Source organism: Pogona vitticeps, chromosome 7 (genome assembly GCF_051106095.1).
Source record: "Pogona vitticeps strain Pit_001003342236 chromosome 7, PviZW2.1, whole genome shotgun sequence".
Lineage (NCBI taxonomy): Eukaryota > Metazoa > Chordata > Lepidosauria > Squamata > Agamidae > Pogona > Pogona vitticeps.
In genome coordinates this window covers 25958685-25980626 of record NC_135789.1, presented here as the reverse complement: position 1 = coordinate 25980626, position 21942 = coordinate 25958685, and the positions used below count along the sequence as shown (strand labels likewise).

Below are 21942 nucleotides of genomic sequence, written 5' to 3'. Positions count from 1 at the left end.
TAAGGAGGACTAGGGCTCCCATACCACATGTAACCCATGCCCCACATTGCTGTCGATTAAGGACTGGGAATCTTTTTCAACTTGCAGGTGGGATTCAATGGTATAGAAATTCCTGAAGGCCATGCTATTGTGGTGAGTGGTGTATACTTAATAAATAAAATGAGGGGACATAGGCTTGAACTGCATTTTGCTAGAAACAAAGTCTTAAGAGAGACATCTCAACCTTACAGAATGGGAAAAAAACTGTATTAAAATGCTGTGGAACCACCAAACATTGAGACAACAAGGAGATGTGACCCTCCAGGAGCCCAGAGACTGGGACCTTATCAGTGCTCAGTTCAGATGCCTGCTGGGCATCTCTCATTGCTGATCTAGTCAGCTGTTGTGAGAAATTTCCTCCAACTCCCCTTTGAGGCCGTTCACCAGCCACACTGTTCTGGCAGTAGATTCCATAAACTAAGGATGTGAGTGCATTTATTGTCTTTCCGTAATTTATGAGCTGGAGGGTCTCTGCCTGGCATTTGTTTCTGCCAGGCGTTGGCACAGCAGGCTCTAAAGAGCAGAGCTGTAAATTGGATGCCCAATCTTATGGAGACGTCTGCGGGGTCCTTGGGTCAGTGGGGGAATTTAATGCCACAGAGAGAACCTGTTTTCAAACCAAGGCAACATGTGCAGTTACTTAGTTGCCCTCCCATTGGCAAATGCTGTTTTTGACCAAATTACAAAGCTGTCGATCAGTAGGCAGAAAAAGATGCTGGATAGCCCCACCACCACCACCACCCTCTCTCTCTCTCTCTCTCTCTCTCTCTCTCTCTCTCTCTCTCTCTCTCTCTCTCTCTCTCTCTCACACACACACACACACACACACACACACACACACACACACACACACACACACACACACACACACATATCACTTTGGCACCTGTTCTGATTTCATAATGGATACCAGTCCGACTCAGTCCTTTGCCATATGCTTAGTTCTGGAGATGAGATGCTTGTGGGTATAGCAGTAATGATTTGATGGAGAAATTAAGTGGACCTTGAAATTAGAACTGGACTGTCAGAAAAGGCAGGAAGGCATAATACATTGGCAATGCAACTGATGGTTCCTGGGGACCGCGTGGCTGCTAGCGCACTCTGCAATGCCACCGCAGTGCAGAAAAACATTCTACTGGCAAATTCAGACGGTGTTGATTAGCTTCACAGTGAGATGTAATGAGTTACAGGGGTGGGTGGGTAGCAAACAGGCAGAAGTGAGGGAAATGCATATAGGTCCTTTCCCCTGAAGTAAGACTATCCTTTATGGCATACAAACTTATACCAAAATATGTATAGACATCTAAACTGCAATGGAAGGATGCATGAATTTTATGTGACTGGCATAAAGCTTCTTAAGATCAGTATGTGCTTTGCAAAGGATCCCAGATTCAATTTTGGTGCCTGCAGGATCTAACCCCATCAGTATGTGCTTTGCAAAGGATCCCAGATTCAATTTTGGTACCTGGCAGGATCCAACCCCATTGTCTTCACTGGAAAGTGCCTGGTTTGTTTTTGAGAGCTATATATCAGTATCTGTTGTGTTCAGATTGCCAATGTGGTCTCGCAGATAGAATGACGGACCAGAATTCTGGAGAACAGGGGTCGAATCCCTGCTCGGCCATGGAAACTCAATGAGAGAGTGGAACTGGTAAAACCATTCCTTAAATCTCTTACTTACCTTGAAAACCCTGTTAAGATTGCTGTATACTTCATTTCCAATGTGATGGCACAGAACACACACATACACACACACATCTCTTGTATTCATGTAAAACAGGAGTCCTTGAAAATGTGTCAGATTTATTTTTATTTTGTTCTCTTTCCTGGGACTCCCAACAGCATCTCCCTCTTGTCCAAATTCCATATTGGGGTTGTAGACCTTTTACTTCCTGCACAGAAATATGTCTATAATATAGACACTTCTGTGCAGTTTAAGATACTTTTGTGTGCGTGTGTGTGTGTGCACATGTTGAATCATATTTGTGTACACTTCCCATACACATTTTAGCTGTATATTGCAGTTTCCTGCTGACGATTGGAAATTAATAGATACACATATGTTTTTGTAGCAACTGTTACAGACAAGGAGTTGGATAAATGCTTTTAAGTAGCTCTGTTGAGAAGCATTTCTATTTCATCTTTATCTTGGAAGCTGTAAACCATGCACTTTTATATTTCATTTTTGAATTTCTTATCAGAGCTGCCATATGATTATCATATGATTGAAATTCTTATCTGAGATGACATAGAAACAAACAATGTGTTGTTTGGGAACACCATTGAGGATTCAGTTTGTGTTGTCCATGATTCTTGGCCATGCCGGTTAGGAATTTGGGGAAACCACCAGACTGACAACCCCATTATAATGTATCCTTTTCCAACCAGTTGGACAAAAGACTGGCTATGCACCATTTTACATGTAAGGTCCCATACACTGACGGACAGGTGGCTTATATTTTCTCACTGCCATAGGAAGCCCAGCTCAACCAATTTGACAACAATGACTAAACTGAACACATTGATTTATTAAAAATTGTACCATTTTAACAATTCTATTACACATGCTTCCAGTAGAAGGGGTCTATGTTTGTAAGAGGCATCAGTTGGTCCCCAGTGCCATACTATAACTCAGAAAAGGTGGCACAGAAAATTAACAGGGGTACCATGCCCTTTCAGGTTCAACCTTGCAGCCAGAAAAGGTTCTACATTTCTAATTTTCTAGTGTTTTCTTTAGCTGAGTTACTTAAGAACGTTTCTGTGTACAAACAATCTAGTGGTTGGGTTAATTGCTTGCATAAGTTTACCAATGGATTAAAACGACGTGACTGAATAATTAAAATATAAATCAAATGATCAATTGGGCAAGAACTTAACTTTGATTTTAATATTATGCATTTTAGATGAAAAAGTACCATCCAAGAGATAATCTTTCATATCTTTTTGGCTACTTACTGTTTGCAGAAATAAATGATCTGCCTTACAATTGTTTTATATCAGAGGGGCCCATTTACTTACCTTCAACTTTAACAGTCCAGTCTTACATGTATCTGATCAGACGTCAGTTCCTCTCAGTTCAATAAACACATATTATTCATTAGAAAACTATAGGAACACATCCTTAACGTATTACGTTGGCCCCATCCTTCTTCATTCGGTTGGCCTCCAGATGTTCTAGATTGCAGTTCCCATCATCCCCAGGCTCTGAAGCTTATTCTTCTTCTATTGAGTAATCATGGCCAGTTGAGCTTAAAGTGAGAGAAACACTAGGTGAGAACTTGGACCAGATCACCTCAAATGTTGGTACTAAATCATTAGTCTTTATTCATTTTCAATCAGGTTCGAAAGTATGTCCTTGTGGAATTCACTGATGAGGCCTTGCTAATGCATAATGCTTTATATGCATACATTTGCTTTGGGGTGTATTTCTAATTTTTTAATCAATACTTTCTTTTCTATTACAGTGTGACAGTGACAGTGATCGAGAAGAGAAGGTAGGGGTGCACTTTTAGTATGTGATTCCTGTCGTTGTCTAGTTGTTTCTGAATGATTCAAGGTCTGGTCACTTGGTTCTCTTTAATGAGAAAAATATATTGATTTTTAACCTGGCTGCTGCATTATGTTTATGTGCAAAATTCATCACGCCATTGTCAAATGTTTCACACATTCTGTGGTTCAAGGCACAGATTAGTCCTTTGTCACGGCCTACTGGATTGTTAACTCTCTCGTTCAAAGGGCGTCATGCAGTTCTGAATTGATAATGCTTCTGCCTCTTTGCTTGGTTTCCATGCAAGGTCCTCTAAGAGTCAAAGTAAGAATGCTTCTATATATCTTACTCCCTGGGAAAAGTGAGCCTGTAAGGCAGTCTTGCATTACTGGGAAAGTCATGGTGTTTCTGGAGGAGCGGGGATCATCCAGTAACCCAGATTCAGATCCTGATAGTGCCCTAATTGTTGCAAAACCCATAACCATTAATCACTGCTGTTTTTAAGCAGCAACTTGGTGCTTTTGAGAAATATTTTTGTCTTGCTTACCAGAAAGAAGGGCTAGAAAAGTCTTCCGTTGCAGCGTTTGATCTCCTTACCTATTTATTTTCAAGATACAACAGAACTTATTTTATATTCTAGTTGCACATGATATGAATAATAAACTGTGTGAGATCACCTCATCAACAACAAATCTCTCTAAGCCATTAGACTTCACCGGTCAGCCGGTTCCAATAAGAGCAGTGCAATTCAGATAAGGGCAATATAACACTAAATGTATCAGGCCATGTTGTATTGCTGAAATAGTAGTTACCTTGTATAACAATATTTGTTAGTATAAAATTTTCTTCAATGAAGGAAATGTTTTTATTCTTGCAATTTGAAGTGATGTGTTATCTCACAACCTTGTCCTCAGTCTAGGACCAGAGCTTCTTTGTTGATCAGCAGTTGTCTATGTAGTATAGAGTCTCATGTAGTGTTTTTGGTTTGTTGGATTCTGCCTGTCAGATGACTTCCAACTCTCACATGATAAAATATTATCACAGTGACAGTTATCCAGTATCTTCACTGCCAGACCCCTCCCTACAAGATATACCTGTTATTATAATATAAATTAATTGATCTTGCACTACCCAGCTTGGAACATGGTAATGCAATAGGATCAGGTAGAAGGCAATAAAGAAAGGTAAATTTGGTTAGGAACTGTTGGTTAGGAACAGGTGGGCCGAAAGGCTTGCATCTTGGAGAAACACTCTGCTTGGCTAGGAATAGTTTCTTGGTTCAGTCAATTTCCACGGGGGTAAGTCTGAATGTCTCCTATAAAGTTCCTGATCAAAAGGCTCCTTATGGATGACCAATAGATTTGTGTCCTTCGTGCATCTGACAAGGATTTTATTCATGGGCTCAGGAGATATTGTACCTTGTTATGTTTGTTTTAAATCTTCATTCCTGAATACCTTGTAATAATTTTGTCCTAAATATTCAAAAATGAATCCTTTTCTTCTTTTAAAATATTTATTTAGAAAGCAACTGAATAACTAAAAGCCAAAAATACAAAATATATTTCGAATTTATGTAATATACTTGAAATATATGTAAAAATGACATACTTTCAAAATCACAGCCATATGTGTAAATAATACTTCTGTGTTAGGAAAAAACTTTGGTTCTATTAAAATACGAGCTTCTGTTTAGCCATCGTATAGGTGAACCTCAATGATTCAGAATACAAAGCAAACAAGTTCTCTATAATAAGAGGCCATTTTCTTAGATAACTCTCATTCGGTCACTTAAAAACAAACCCTATTGTAATACAATTGTTATTAAACAATTCTATCAAAATGAAAGCAAGAGCATTTATAAACGAAACACATCACATGAGATATTTCTCACCCAATATTTTCCCAGCAGAGACATCTCCCCTGTTTGTAAAAAGCAGGTAGCTGTGTGTTTTGGAGATGCCCTCCTTTGAGATGATCTCTGGGAGATGATCTCTTCCTTTCAGAGATATTCCGTAAACATGGTAGAGAGGTCTCTGTTTAAATACTTTTGATGTTTAGACTTAGTCAAAACACCATGACGCAGAATTTTAGCTGTCTCGGGAACATGGATCTTCAAGGAGTCAGATTCTCTTGTGTATGAGATATCTAACAGCCAGGACACCTACATGTTGAGGTAGCTGTTAGGTGAGGCAGCCCCTAAATGGGGAAGTGACCCCCCCTTGGAGTAACTTCCTCAATACCATATTTGGGCAGTATACGAGAGTTTGAAAGCCAAATTCCTGCATTCTCCGTATTTCCCAAACTCTATATTTAATTTTTCCTGCCCTATAATTTCCCTAAAACCTATTATTGATGATCCTATTGGAAGAGTCCCCTAGTGAAGAACTCTTTAATCCAGCCTCCTAAATCCAAATGGCTGAGGAAGGAACCTCAGAGGTTGAGACTCAGCTCCCAGATAACAATGGCTTTTTGTGTCTGTGTCATAAGAGGATGCCTTTAAGAACACTGCAGAGTGGAAAGATGAACTCACACAGAAGCTCTGGGTTGAAGTGACTAAGGGGGTCTCCTTGTCAGGGGCCTTTTCCTCTTGGGATGACTGGTAGGCCAAAGACTGCAACTGAGCCCTTCCACCAAATGGCTCAGGACTGTGAGTTTGTTGGAAACAAGATCTGTTATCTGCAGGACTCTCCTAATGTGTTATCCTGACCCTTTATGTTGACTCACTGTATGATGTTTGGACAGCCTTGGCTATGCTCCTTGGCCTCCCTTTCTGATAGCTGTGATAACTGGTCTGCTTGACCATAGATTGCTCTTGGACACTGGTTTTGGGCCTCCTTCACCTGGTGGCCCTGTCTTTCTGGAAGGACTCTGCTTTGCTTTTTGATCCCCATTTGTCTATTTTGTCTAAGCCTGCTGAGATCTGAACCCTTGGGAGCAGCCTGCCTGGGAGCAGGACAGACAGAAGGTGTTCATTAATGCTAACTGAAGGCTTGAACCCATTGCATGTTACTTACCCCTTAGGGAAATGGCTGCCTATGTTGTATCTCCCTCCTTTAGAAGAGGCTGATAGAGCTTGCAAACATGGCTCTAGTTAACAAACAGCTAGGATTAGCATCATTTCGGAAATCATCTTCTCCGTTCTAAAACTGACGCCTCATTCAATGGTAGATGCAAATAAATCTCTTTCACTTATATAATTGCTTGTCCTCGGAAAGCCTAGTTACCATTTCACCTGGAGTGAAACATTAGACCTGAAGGATGTCTGCAGCTTCTTCCTAGTCAATTGTCACTGAGACATCATGCAGAGAACATGGCTTTAATTCTTATCTCAGGAGCCTCCAGAGGGGAAAAATCTGTGCCTTTTTTTACACAAGCCTATTAGATCTGTTACAAAGGTACTACAGGTATCATCACAACATGAATCTTGAAATTTGTCCTACAGCCTATCCAGGTTCTCTTGCATTTTGCTTTCTATAATGTTTGCCATTTGCTGACGGATGGCAACCATGGTGACAGGATTGGAGTGAACCAGGTGGGCATATGCCACCGTGTGTAGTCTAGTTTCCCACCAGGGAGCAGAAAGTGCACAATGCCCCCCCCCCACAATCTGGGTAGTCACAAGGTTTCTCCACCTCTTTCCTCATGAAGGTGGAATCACCTGGAAAAGAGACCCTTAGCCAGTGCCTCCCTCTCCTTTCACCTGGATCTGTCATCTTGCTTCAAAGCCACCTCCAACAAAGCTATGACAGTAGTAGAGAGGAACACAACTATTGTCTAATGGTACCCACATGAGGTGACAGTGGGAGGCCTGAAGAAGCCTGGCTGCCTGTCACTGTGTAATGTCTCACAGCCTCCTCATCTGGGCTAGAGCAAGAAACCTCTTTATTTTCATCCACCTGGAAACCACTCCTACCTTCCCCACAAACACCCACTTCCAGCCAGTGTGATTGACCAAGCTCACAAACCTAGGAAAAAGCACATGCCAACACCGGGGGATTCTGGGTAAGAGAAGGCTGTGCTGCCAGATGATGGCAGCTGTATTCCCAGCCAGCATTGCTTCTACCCCAATAACAGAGCCTCCTGGTCAGTTTGGGATCCGTGCTTTCCATGTAAACATGTCCACATGCCCCAAATATGTAGACAGATTGCAGAATGCTTCTAAAATTCTTGATCTCCTTTTTTTTTTTTTTTTGTAGGTCAGCTTTGTCTTTTGTTTCTTGAACACTTTGGTGCTGGAAATTAATTTGATATGTTCTCTTTATTTTCAAAAGGAATATGCTCTGTCTTAAATGAGGTACATGTACAGGAATACATATCGGGAAAGGTATACACGTTCTGAACTCACGCTGCTGTGGCAGACCGAGCCATAGATCTAACAACCATGCCTACTCATTGTGAATTCACCATACGTTGCCTGTTCTAAAATGGAAAAAAAAAAGTGACACATCATCATCATTTGAACAGGTCAAGCATATTCAGATGAAGACAAATGGTGCTTATTTGATTTCTTTAAAATCGGGAAATGAAAAAAGTGCTCCCCGGAGAAATCACGGTCTGCCTGACTTAAATGATAGACCAAGGCATGGACAGCAGATAAGAACGGGCGTTTGTCTTGTCTTTTCTTTTCTTTTCCTTTAAAAAAAATATATATAAAATCTCTGAAGGACGGTCGAAACTGTCAGCTCACTGACATGTGCATTATCCATGTCATTTTGAACAAAGTGACCTGGAGAAAAGAGCACTCTGGTGTGACATGATAATGGTCTGCTTGGTGACAGGTAAAGCACACACTATAAAGAGAGGCTGTGTGTTTTTCTTTTGTTTAACTGACAAGTTGGAACTTCCTTTCATTAGATAGGCAGTGATCTCCTGAATCGTTCTTCACTGTATGTGTATATGGAGTGGGAGAGCATAAAATAATAGGGGGGGAAAAACTTATTAAATGTTACAGACAGTGTTGGAGGAGGAGATTCTGAAAAATGTATTATTAGAGACATTCACTTCATGTGGCAAAGAGCGGAACGTGGTGGCCTACAGATGTTGACTACAGCTCCCATTTGCCCCAGTCAGCATGGTCCATGATGGGGCCTGAAAGACGCTGTTATCCAACAGCTTCTGAAGGTCACCAGGTTAGAGTATAAGGATCCACATAGTCTTAGGTCACTGGCTAGAGTCTGAGGGAATCGCTGTGCTTCCTGGGGTCCTCTGGGTGGGGAGATAAACTTCAGGATGAAGAACCCTGGAGGAGAAGAAAGGTTACACCCAAAGGTCTGGTTCCCTTGCCTCATAATTTTGGCTCTGGAAATCTTCAGGAATAGGATGCTACTCACCTGGTAACTGTATTTAGAATGGATGATAAAAATCCAGTCTGCAGCTTAATTCAGGAAATCCAGGGCTTAGAGTATCTCTAACAGATGATTATCTGACCTTTGTATCTATCTATGTCCAAAGGAAAAATGCAGGTTATCATCTAAACTGGGGTAAACATTTTGTGGTCCTCCAGATGTTATTGGACATGATTCCTGTTGGGTCTAACAAGAGTTGAAATGCAACCAAACAATGGAAGGCAACAGACCTCTAACATTGCTTTAGGTGTTCGTGTGTTTCCTTAGTAGTACACATTCTTGAAAAATGTACGGTACCTGGTTAGTATCCCTTGCGATCTCCATGTAGCAGTCAAAGATGTGCTTAGCAGCAGATCTGGAGAGCAGCTGCCAAGTCTGATTCGTCTATAGCAATAGGGCCAGGAAAGAGTTTGTCTGACTGCATAGGAAGCTGTTGTCTGGGATGTTCTAGCCTTGATGGCCCATTGGCCTAACCTCAGTGTAAGGAAGCTCTAGGAGCTGTAGAACTAGATCTGGCTTGGCCGGAATGTCTCAGAAGACTTTGATTGTGAGACTTTTCTTTTTCTTACCGTATTAAGACCAAAAAAAAAGACCACGATCCAGCATTTGAGCTTAATCCTCCACAAGGCCTTCAATTCTTGGTAGAGTGATCATCTCAAAATACAGATTTTGATATATTAAATTATAAGTAATGATAATCAGCATTTGGAGAAGTTAATCAGCTGAGGGGTACCTGAGTTCTGAATCACAATTTGATCCAAGAGATGTAGTTGAGGGACAAACATTAATTCAAATTTGGAGAGACCTATTGAAATAAATTGGTGTGACGGATAGGCCCCATTTATTTCAATAAGTCCCTTTGAATTGGGACAAATATTGCAATTTAATAATGTTTTTATCCCAACCAGAGTGTGTGGTAAGGGTATTCCCCCCCCTGTTGCTGTAGCCTTCCTTCAAAGCTCTTGATACAGAAGTGGCAAATAAAACTGTATAATCTCGGGAGGGAGGATGTTATACACTCAGAACTGAGGAATAGAGAGGAGGAAGAGGAGGAGAGACGTGGGTTTCACAAGCTCATATTCCTGATTCATCCTCTCTAGATATAGTTCATTCTGTCCTTTATGACTCAGCAACCTATTGACACAGGTAGTGCAAGTTGCCGTATCCCCATCATCTTTCTCTCTCTCTCTCTCGTTCTCTCTCTGTCGCTCTCACTCTCTCTCTCTCTCTCACACACACACACACTCAATCTCTCTGTCTCTTTTTGGTGCCCATTTTGTATTGAAAATTTGTATTTACTCTGGGAATGTAATTTGTTCCTCATGGATAATATGACCCTTAGCGGAGCTGGATCATGGGTTAGTTGAAGTGATATTTTCCGCTAATGGTAGTCGTACATCATTGCTGTCAGCTCAGGTTAGGAGGCAAGCACGTTACGGCTCCATTTTACCTCTGCAGGCATCAGGGATTATTTGCCATGAATGAGTATGACATGACTACACTACAGAGTGCATTAAAATTTTACTAGCTTCTCCGGCAAGTTCCTAGACTCCTGTGTGTGCTCCAGGCAGGCATGCCTACAGATACCTCTGAGGGCCTTCCTGCCCATTCCAAGGAGACTCAATGTCAGTGGACAAATCAGGCGACACTCTTTCTCCCATTTTATCATTTCATCATTTTATCCCTACATGCACAAGGCTGTCCTCCAGCATTAGGCTAAACTGTCACAGAGTCATGCCGCAATATGAAAATAGGGTACACATTTAGGGGGAAAACAACCATGAGCCCTGTATCGCCTCTAAAATCTCAAGCGTTTTCAGACTGTAGCCGTCCTCTTCAGGTGCATCTGAAAGTGGGCTGCAGTCTATAAAAACTCATGCTTAGGTTGGGCCTTTTTAGATGTCACAAAGATCTTCCCTCTTTTCCTGCAATAGACTAAAACAGATTAATTTAAAAATTTAGGAGGTAATTTAGGAACATGAATTTACCAACATGAATTTAACCCAACTCGGGGAGGCCATGGAGAGCCTGGCGTGCTCTGAACCATGGAGTCACAAAGAGTCGGACATGACTTAACGACTAAACGATGACAACAACAAATTTAGGAAAATAATTAACAGAAGGAATATGTCAGAGAGAGATAAAATAAGATGCAATTTAGAGGAAGTGGCTGAGAAGGAACTTTTTCTTTCTTATTTTACCAGAATCCGGGCTCCCATATTTAAACTAAACAGTGGAAGAGCTATGGCAGACAAAACAAGGTCCTTCCTTACAAGGCGGGTAACACTATCCATGAACAAAAGTCCTTATGGGTGTCTTTGGTGTCCAGTCTCTGGGACAGAATGATGAATTAGTGACTTAGGAACACTAAGTAGGAGGCGGTGTCACACTCTTGTGCTGCTTGTAGGCTTTCCAACAACATCTGCTCAGCCACTGTGGAAACTGAACACCACACCAGATAGGTCTTTGCTCTTGAGACACTCATCAAGGTTATTACTATTTTACATTTTTGAGAATGTCCAACATTTATGACATTCTTCATACAAATGTAATATCGACACACACCACATCGATCTTACAGTCTTTGTTTCCAACATTTAAGCTGCTAGTTTTAACTGGAGAGTTGAGTTTTTCTTTCCCATTCCCTTTCTTTATAGAATTTCTTTCTCATTTTTTGCCAATAACATCTTCCAACAAAATAAAAGAACAATCAAATAAAGTAGAACAGTGCCGTGTGCCCCCTTTTGTCATGTTGACCTTGGCATTCAAGCCACTTTCATGAATTAGAACATAAGAGCTCATAATATTGTCTTGGATATGAGCCCCAGAATTTGAACAGAGGTGAGCAAAACATGGGCTGGATATGGCCCTTGTCCCATTTTTACAGCTCCTGCTGTCATCACCAAAATTGTTGTGACGTGGCAACAGCAAATAATGTCCACAATTCTACTTTATAACAAAGCACATGGAGAGTATAGGATTTGTTTTTAAGCCAAATGATGCCACCAGCAGCACAATTCAGCTTTAACACAAAACCTATATCCAGCAGGTTTTGTTGAAAGGGTAACTGGAGTAAAGTGGGTACCACCAATAGTCCTTCTGAGTTTAGAAATATGAAGGGAAAATGAATTCATACATCGATCCCAATTGAATCTATCACTGCATTAGAAGATAACCCTCACCGTCATTCCGCTATACTCTTTCACCCACTTCTCCCTCCCATTCCAGCCATTTTTATATGAAAATGAAATACCAAATGAAATCAAGAATATGCCTTTTTGATTCCCCCACCCTCACCCTGACCTTCAGAAGACCAGCTCCATTTTTAGTATCTTCAGAAATAAAACTGTGTTTCCTTGGGGAAACCTTGGACTTGGGAATGTCTCTGGTGCTTGGTGTAGATGTTTCTCCTCCCCCTCGCTTCATCATCACAACGAGCATATAGGGTAGATCAAGCCGAGAGACTGGTCGTTCCCTGCGTGTACTGGAAAGTCTGCCAGACCCCCTCCTGGAGGCATTGTTGTCTTTCCTTTGGACACTTGTGTCTCAGACGTTGCTTCTGCATCAGTGGCAGGATCAGCTGGTCAATGGAAAGTGGTTGTCCCCAATGGTGCTGGTTAGCAGCTTGAGGGTGGCAGGGTAGGAGCTTAGATCCCTGTCCTCATCCAGAACCATGCAGGAGTCACAACATGACCAATACACCAGTCCAGGGGTCTTTGACAGAGCCGTGGTCAAAGACTCCTCCCCAAAGCAAAAAAGCATGCTGCTTATAGCCTGCCCTATAGCACTTAAAACACTCTCGGGGGGGGGGGGTTACAGGTTTATTATGCAAGCTACACATTGCTTCCCCATCCCTTGCAGTAAGCTGGGTACTCATTTTACAGATCTTGGAAGAATGGAAGGCTGAGTGAACCTTGAGCCGGCGACCTGGGATTGAACCCCAGGTTGTGAGTGTTCTGCAATACAGCAGTGTGACCACTGCGCCACGAGGCCGCAGATCCTCTTCCTGCTCCTCAACAGCATCCCCCTCCTTCAGCCTCGCTGCCTCGTCCTCCATCTCCAATGAGTTTCTCAATTATTCCCCCCTCACGCCTCTCCTTCTCCTTTTTTCCTTGGTCAGCTGGAAGCAGAGCTTGACCCCTGTTCCACCCTCCAGGTGGTTCTTATCCACCAGCTTCCCCAGGCAGCCCTCTGCCAGCCAACTGGCTTCAGTGCCAGCCTGGGGCCTGGCAGGAGATGGCCTGGACAGGCATGGGATGGGAGCAGAGGGCCTGCCCCACCAGAGGCACCAAAGGCAATCCCCTTCACCACCCAATTTCCCTTCCTCCCCCCCCCCTTCAGGTAGTTAATCAATACAGACTCTTTAACAAAACAAAAAACAAAAAAACACCATCTATGTATGTGTCTGAGGGGGTGCTATTTATATGTAACAAAATACTTATTTAAATTAATAGTAGACTTCCATTACATTTTATGCTTGTTTCTGTTCGTGGAAAATCTGACTAAAGAGCTTTCAGTTAGCAGCCTTGGCAAATGATTATAAATCCCAGCACTTAATGGCTGTTATAACATTAATCAGAATGAACTCGCCAGCTATTAATGTAGATGTCATATCCAATTCAACAGAAATTCTATTGTAATTTAGCATTAATTAACATCCATTTATTGTAAATGGCATCAAGCAGCCACTTTTCTTAGAGCAAATGGAAATAAGAATGACTCAACCTAAAGTCTATTTTTATGGAGATTTTTTTTAAAAACCCTAAAAGCCAGAAATTTATACACGTAAGGAATTTGTTACGAAGCACAGTTTTGGGAGTGGGGAGGGGGGAAAACAGCAGCTTTCTGGACCCTTGTAATGCGTATGTGCTATCAAGTCAATTTCAACTCTTTCCATCGTTTTCTAGGCATCAAGAAATGGTTTTCCCTTCCCTTCTTTTGAAGGTCTTCTGGGACTGGGCAGTTTGTCCAAGGCTACACAGGCTGGCTCTTCTCCCAAGAAGCACAGTGGGGAATTGAAATCCTGACCCCTGGCTAAGCAGCCAGGCACTCAACTCACTGAGCGATTCAGCCAGTTTCTGCACCTTGGCTAATCTCATTAGCATTCCCTTGTTCTCTTTAGCTGAACAATATGGGTTTCTTTGGGCATGTGTTGGTGCAACTCAACAGGGAGGCTGTCCTGTCTATTTGGGGGGTGGGTAGCCATTCACACCACACCTAAGATCACTACAATTCTCACTGGAATCACAGGTCACCCCCCCCCTTCCTCTGTCATTAATACTGCCTTCTTCCCCACCTCTTTCTTTTTTTAAAAGGCAAGTGGTGTGCTGAATTGCTCTAAAAACCTATGAAACTGCAGTGGTTATCTAAGAATATTATCAGGTAAAGCATGATAAAAAGAGCCAGAGGTTGGGAGTTCAATTCCCCCATGATGCCTCCTTGAGAGAGGCTGGACAAAGAGTCTCCTCCAGCTCTGCCGTTCAAAGGTCATTATTATTATTAAAACATTGTTTGGAGGAGAGGCAAGAAGCTCTACCTTGAGGAGGATGTTCCTACTTAGTTGCATACCCTTCAATGGGCACTGCCATGCTGGTACAACAGGAACATTCCCCTCAAGCGAGTGCCTCTTGTCTTTCCTCCAAACAATTTTATATTATGTCTTTCCAGTACAGCGCTATGTCAGATAAGCACTATTATTTCATGAGTTGTTAGAGCAATTCTAGCTGGCTGGATAGGTCGATGGTTAAGGTATCTTGTAGTGAAGCCGTAAGTTGGAAGTTTGATTCCCCAATTGCACCTCCTATGAGTGGAGTAGGGGCCTTCAAGATGCTTCACAGTCCCAGGGCACCCCCAGAAGAAGAGAATGGTCGACCACTTCTGAGTATTCGCTACCTGGAAAACCGTGGAAAGGGTGTCCTCACTCCCTCACTCCCTTCCTTCCTTTCTTCCTTCCTTCCTTTCTTTCTTGCTTTCCTTCCTTCCTTTTTTCTTTCTTTCTGTGCCACTCATCTGGCTGAACGCCTCTCTGGGTGGTTTACAACATACACAAGCAACATAATTAAAATACATTTTGACAAAACAAAATAAAAAATAAAAATAATAAAGTACAAAGAAATGCAGTCAAAGCATTAAAATATATTTGAAAAATTAAAACATTTAAAAAGTTTTAAAGTGAATTGACAGCCCATCATCGTCATTATTGTTGTTGCTGCTGTTGTCGGTGGCGTCTTCTTCTATCAATTCATCCATAGATGTCATTTAAAAAAATACACTACCCCACACCAGTGTCTTCCTAGAACACACCTGCAGTTGCCCCTTTAAATCACACATGTCAAAAACTGGGGGGGAGCAATGCAAATGGAATTGCTATAAAAAAACACAAAAACCCACACAAGCCCTTTCTAGCTGAACAAAAAGCAGTAAATGCCCGTGAAAGACTGGGCATATTAACTGAAAATCATTTAATCAATAGGAAGTACCTTGAATTTAACTGATGGGGTAATTGCAGTATAGTCTCACCATGTATCTAGATCATTGGCGCTGTCCATGTAGCATGAGTGGACAAGGTCTTCCAAGACAATCAAGCTTTACACCACCAAAGAAAGGCCAATTGCCACCCGTATACCCGTAAATATAGGGACATGGTGGTGCTGTGGGTTAAACCGCAGAAGCCTCTGTGCTGCAAGGTCAGAAGACCAGCTGCCATAAAATCGAATCCACGCAACAGAGTGAGCTCCTGTCACTTGTCCCAGCTCCTGCCAACCTAGCAGTTTGAAAGCATGTAAATACAGGTAGATAAATAGGTACCACCTTGGTGGGAAGGTAACAGCATTCCATGTCTAGTCGCGCTGGCCACGTGACCACGGAAACTGTCTTCAGACAAATGCTGGCTCTATGGCTTGGAAACAGGGATGAGCACCGCGCCTTAGAGTCGGACATGACTAGACTAAATGTCAAGGGGAACCTTTACCTTTACCTATACCCATACTATCCATTTTCAAACGGGGCATGGTTTCTAGCCTTTTGTACCTGCACGTATAATTTTCTTTTTCTTCTTTTCCTTCTTCTTTTTTATGGTTTTGGTGGCTTTGGGGGGATGCAAGGGTCAGGATACTGACCTCTGGATCTGCTGAATTATCTCTACCTTTGCCTTGTAGGGATGCAGTAGGGATGCAAAGTATGTTCACAAAATCCTTTCTTCTTAGCTGTCTTGATTTGATGAGACAACTCAGTGAGGAATTTTCAAGACCTCTGAGATTCCTTGCCTTTAAGGGGGAATGAAAAGAATGCTATTTTTTCTTGACAAGCTGTGTATAATTTGCACAAACTGTCTTCCTGCAAAGCCTTTCCTTTCAGAAGCAATGTATACACATAGCAAGCACAGGAGGATGAACTGAATGGCAGGCAACCCTTCTGATGTATCTCATTTTTAGAAGTCCTCGTTTTTAGCAAATCAGCTAGCATTCTCATTTTGCACAGTATGCTTTATTTGTGCAAAAAAAGAGAATTTTATTCTCATTTTCTTTTCTTCTCAAAAAAAAAAACAAACCACAAAATATCCCACCCTCTTGTGGGGCAAGGGGAATTATTTTTTCAGCTCCTCTTCTTCACTTGTGAAGATCAGACAAGTAAGGAGTTACAGCACTGGAATGAATAAGAAAGTCTGTTTCTGCATCACTTTCACTTAGATTCGTTTATGGACCAGTTCTCTGACTTCTATACTGTCTTTATTTGGGAATCGATTCAAGATTTTCACTGAAATGACTTAATGGGGCACCTCCTGGGGATTGTTGGGAGTCAAGGCACACTGTGCCTCAGAAATGCTGCCAGTAGCAAGACCTGCGGCCCATTTTGTATGGGCAGAATCAAGGACAGAGCTGAAAAAGAGGTTTCTGCTAACTTTAAAGCTCTTCTCCTGAAATTTAGCTCCACTGAGTCTTGTCCCGCCCTTCTGGGCAGGAGAATTTTAGGAGGTCCGTTTCTAGTGAACATGTAGCAGATGATCAGGACAGCTTTGGGACATGAATGAGAGAAGCTGGCCTGTGTGGATCCCTACCTGTGTTCGCTCAGTCCACAGAAAGTGTTGGCTACCGTCTGGATTCAAGTATAGAACAAAAGGTGAAAAGGCAAGGTGAGCTGGCCCAAAAGCATAGGAAGGGGAAGGAAGGTCTGTCCATCCTTACATGTTCCAACTGGCCACATCATTGACTCAGGGTTCTTGATATCGTATGTTCTGAATCAGGGCAACCAGCATAGATTGATTCGTTCCCTTTCATTTCGGAATGTGTTCAAGTGGCGGGGGGGGGGAGCTACATTTAAGCAACCTGAGCTAGGAGAGGTCACAGAGGAGTATAAGCGTCTCTTAGCAACTGGTTCTACCTTCAAAGAACACCTTGGGTATAATTTTAACCAGTTTTGCTAAAAGTTCTACCTTCAAAGGAGACCCCAGGTACAATTTTAACCAGCTCTGCTAAAGGATCTGTGTTACACATAGATATCATATGTGGATTTGGTGGTTTTTTTTCCACCCTTTTTTCCAAGGCTTCTTGAAATTTCATCATTTATTCTGTCTGAACAACTTGCCAAGCAGGGCTTCATTGCTGTACATTTTCACGGGCTTTTATTTTTTATTATTATTATGATCTCTTCTGAGCATCAAATATAAAGAACACCATCGCTTGTGACCCTGATGTCTCGTTAGCAGAGAAACAGAATCTCGTGCGTGCGTGTGTGTGTGCGTGCGTGTGCATGCACATGCTGACTTTTCTAGCCTATTATACTTTCAGGTTTCAAGGTTCCTCATTAGGGCTTTCTATCTTTCTGCCAAACGGAGAAGAGCTGGAAGTGGAGTCTTGTTTCAAGGGAAAAGAAACATCTCCCTCTCTGTTCTTCCTTCCCCTCCCTCCCTCCATCTTCTGTGGCAGGAAATGGTTCCCAAGAAAGAAAGAAAAAAATAAACCTTCCATCCTGAGAAAAAGAGGTATTGTGTATGATGACCTTTTTTTCCTGCACCGGAGAACTTACACGGAGTCAGCCTGGGCTTTGTTCCTGATGCCGCTGCTGACTGTAGGCAGAAAAAAAAATGATTTAAAATGATTCCCATGTAATAATAAAAGAAGCAGACCCTGGAATTGGACCACAACTCCCAGAATCCCCCAGTCTGGCTGAGAGAGTCTGGGAGATGTAGTCCAAACAAATGACTTTTCTAAGCTCTGGAAAAAAAACAGGCACAGGGTTATCATTTAAAGAGAAGAGAAACATGTGGATACAGAAGTATGCCTTTTACAAGGCCAGAGGAAAGAAGCCAGTATTCAGTGGGGTCGTCAGGATCAAACTCTGAATTTCACCAGTTCGCTCAGCAGAATGGACAGGAAGGCCCACAAAGGCAACAGGGATGGGATTATCATGTTTAGAAGTAAGTAACGAAATAGGTGATGCAACATGGAACCATGAAACTAAGTGTCTAAGGATGTCACCAACATCAGTCAGGATGGGCTGTCCAAACACATCAAACATATTACAGGTGTACCTCGGTTTACGAATTTAATGCGTTCTCTGGGACGTTTTGTAATGTCAAAAATACGTAAACCGAAACGTGGTTTCCCATAAGAATGCATGCACTGGGGCAGCGCTATAAACCTCCCAGTCGCAATGCATCCTGTTGACTGAGGCATTCGTAAACCAAGGTACGCCTGTAAAGCAATCTCTCGAGAAATCACTAGGCCTTGCTAGAGTTTTTTCCTCCAGGGTAAGAATGAGACAGGGATTTCCCCCCCCCCCCCCCCTGCACAATCTTCCAAGAATGCAAAGGCTCTTCTGCAGGCAAACATGAATATAACCATTCTTCCTTTGACATTTGAAAATCCAAACATTGAGCCTAAGTACACGTCACTGAAGTAATCCCCCATGGATAGTGCAGAAAAATTGTAGACAGAAGTCAAGAAATTGTTTTGTTCCTCCTTTCCCCCCACCTTTTTTTTTTAAGACAGGGACAACATTAGCCCTCCTCCAATCATCCGGCACTTCACGCATCCTTCATGATTTCAAGAAAATAATAGGAAGCGGGTCTGCGATCTCTTCAGCAAGTTCCTTCAATATCCTTCATCCAACCCTGAAGATCTGGACACATTTAAAGTAGTACATTATCCTTGACTATTTGTTTATCAATCTGAAGCTGCAGTCTTATCTCCTCCCTTTGTACTTCACATCTGCCTGGGAAGACCACAAACTGTCTTTTGGGAAAAGACTGAGCTCAAATAGGAATTCAGCACCTGCCTTTTCTTTGTCATCTGTTACCATTTTCCCATCCCCGCTGTATAGCTGAGCCACTGTTTCTTTTCTCTGTCTTTTGCTGCGCCTGTACCTGAAGAATGCTTTTTGTTGCTTTTAGCATCAGTTGCTAACCTCAGCACATTCTAAGCATTTGCCTTCCTACTACCACCCCTGCAATTCTTTGCTCCTTGCCTGTACTATTCCTTTGTAGCCTGGCCTTCCCTCCAATTCCTGTATGTGTCCCTTTTTTCCCCCAGGTCCCCTTTGAGCTTTTTGTGAAGCCACACTGGTCTTTTTTGCTGTCTTCCAACTTTTTTCTTATTTGGAATTGTTTGTAGTTGTGCATTTAGAATTTCACTTTTAAGAAACTTCCACCCATCTTGGACTCTCTTTCCTACTAGGATCTTGTGCCATAAAACCTTATTTTTCCGCGTTCTGAGGTCATTAAAATTGGTTTCCCTAAAATCCAGTATATGTGTGGTTACACTCTGCTTTTGTTTCCTTTGAAATCAAGAACTCAAGTAGAACATGGTCACTTTCCATTTCTTGCTGTCACTTCTTCCACCAAGTTACCTCTATTGGTTAGAAGGATCAAGTCCAGGATAGCTACTCCTCTATTTTCTTCCTCCTTTTTTTTTTTTTTTTTTTTTTTTTTGTAGGAGAAAATTATCAGCCACATAAGCCATGAATTTCTTGGGAGGGCCATGTTTGGCAGAATTTGCCTCCCAACAGATGTCAGGATAACTGAAATCTCCCATTTGTAAGAATTTTTGAAATTCTTACAATTGTTTCTCCAAAGGTTTCATCTGCATCTTCTTAATCGGGCGGTTGGTAGTAGATTCTAATTACCTTCCTCCCTTTGTTTTTTGACCCAGGTACGTATATTAATCCAGGTGCTCTCAATGGGATAACCAAACTCTTCCTCCTGTATTTCTATGCAAAAATGTGTATTTGTGACACCTACTAATACTCCTCCTCCTTTTCTATTTTTTCCTGTTCTTTTTGAACAATTTATATTCCTCAGTTGCAATGTTGCAGTCATGGGAATCATCCCACCAAGTTTCAGCTATCCCTATCAAATCTTAGTTACTCTCCTGAACTAGGATTTCCAGTTCTTGTGGGTTTCCCATACTCCTGGCTAGAGATGTAAAATTTCCATTCCCCCCCCCCCCGGGGCTGGATCTGCTCCCAATCATGCCAGAGTGCAGGACATGTCATAATGGGCTCTAGCTACAGGAAGCCAGTCTTAGGCTGAACATCAGGGGAAACCTCTGAACTGTTAGAGCAGTACGACAACAGAACTCATGGCCTTGGGAGCTGTTGAGTGCTCCAGTGCTGGAGGCATTCAGGAGAAATTTGGAAACCATCTGTCATCTGCTTCAATTGGATCCATGCATTGAAATATAGGCCCCTTCCGACTCAATTATCCTCTGATTCTATAAAAGAAGAATGTGAAAATGCAGGTATAATTCAGAAAAAGACAATGAAATCAAGATATGGAGATTTTTCACATCTCTACTTGCCCTCCCTCACTTCTTTGATGTTTGTGTCCTTTAAAAGAAAGTACTGTGCCTCAGCTATTGTAAGAGATGTTATTATGCACTAAGAATTCATTCCCTTCCGTCTTTTATTGAAACGACCTTGCCATGGCATTTGGAGGATCTTATCAAAGACGTTTTGCCAAGCTACAGTGAACCCAAACAATGCTTAAGCCTTGATGACTGATAAAGCCTCAAAGTGGCAGTTAATTGGTGAGGACAGCCCTTGTCAAGGACAGCCCTTGTCAAATCTCCTTCAAGAGGCTGGACGATCCCTTCCCCAAGCTGTCCTCCACACTCTGAAGCTGTAGCTCCCAAATAGAAAACAAGTAATTACGATCTTTGCTCTTTATCCCAGACTGGTTGCAGCAGCAGTATGTAGATGAAGGCTATTTGTGTCTTCTTGCCCCCTCAGGATACTTACAGCACCCTTCTCTAAGATTCGAGGTCTTCCGGCAGAACATCAATAATACGCAAAAAAATGAATTAAGAATGATCATCAGTAAATGCAAGAGAATCAAGAGTCATAGACACTGGCCCTGTGCCTTTTTGAGAGCCAGTGTGGTTTCCTGGATATACAGCTTCAGAGTGGGAGTCTCAGGACCTAAGTTCAAATCCCTGCTTGGCCAGAGAAATTCACCAAGGAGTGGCACAGATAAAACCATTCCTTAAATATCTCATGTACCCTGAAAACTCTATTAGAATCACCGTAATTTGGATGCCTTTTAGAAAGGATTGTGATCTTCATCATCTGTACATTGTTTGGGACCAAGATGTTTAATCGATTGCCTAGCAACTGAAGTCAGAAGGAAAGGCATTTTTGCAATCTCTTACCAATAGCCCAAAGCATGGATATAGTGAAAACTGGAGAAAGCAACACCCCAGACATGGACTTCTTTGCTTTGAGAGATCTTTGTGAGTTTCCTTGTTCGTGGTATTCAAGAGTTGACTGAAGACCTTTTCATTTCAGCAGACACTGGCCCTGACTGCAGCTGAATTTGTGTTTCTCTCTCAACCCATTGTTGCTTTCCATTTAGAGCAGAGATAGTGAACGCATCCCAGCCAGGAGTCGAAATCCATTTGGGAAAGACCTTGATAGCTGCATCCCAACAGTGCTCCGAACTAGGAGCATGAGACAGGAATAAACAAAACTGTGCAGAGCCAAGTTAAATTTTACCAGGTTGCTCCCATACAAGAGCTGTCAGACATGTGAGAAATGTTCCATGCAAAACCAATGCTCTCGTTCCGTACCAGACTCTTC

At 42.2% G+C, this 21942-nt stretch overlaps 1 protein-coding gene across 12 annotated transcripts in view; it reads left to right on the top strand.

Moving 5' to 3' along the window:
* The window catches only part of AUTS2 (activator of transcription and developmental regulator AUTS2), a 626497-nt gene that overhangs the window by 426810 nt on the left and 177745 nt on the right, over positions 1-21942 (top strand). For all 12 annotated transcript variants that reach the window (XM_072978428.2, XM_072978425.2, XM_072978430.2 and 9 more), the window contains one exon: positions 3504-3533. In XM_072978428.2, the coding sequence (XP_072834529.2) occupies positions 3504-3533 (30 nt within the window). The remainder of the gene's footprint in view (positions 1-3503; positions 3534-21942) is intronic.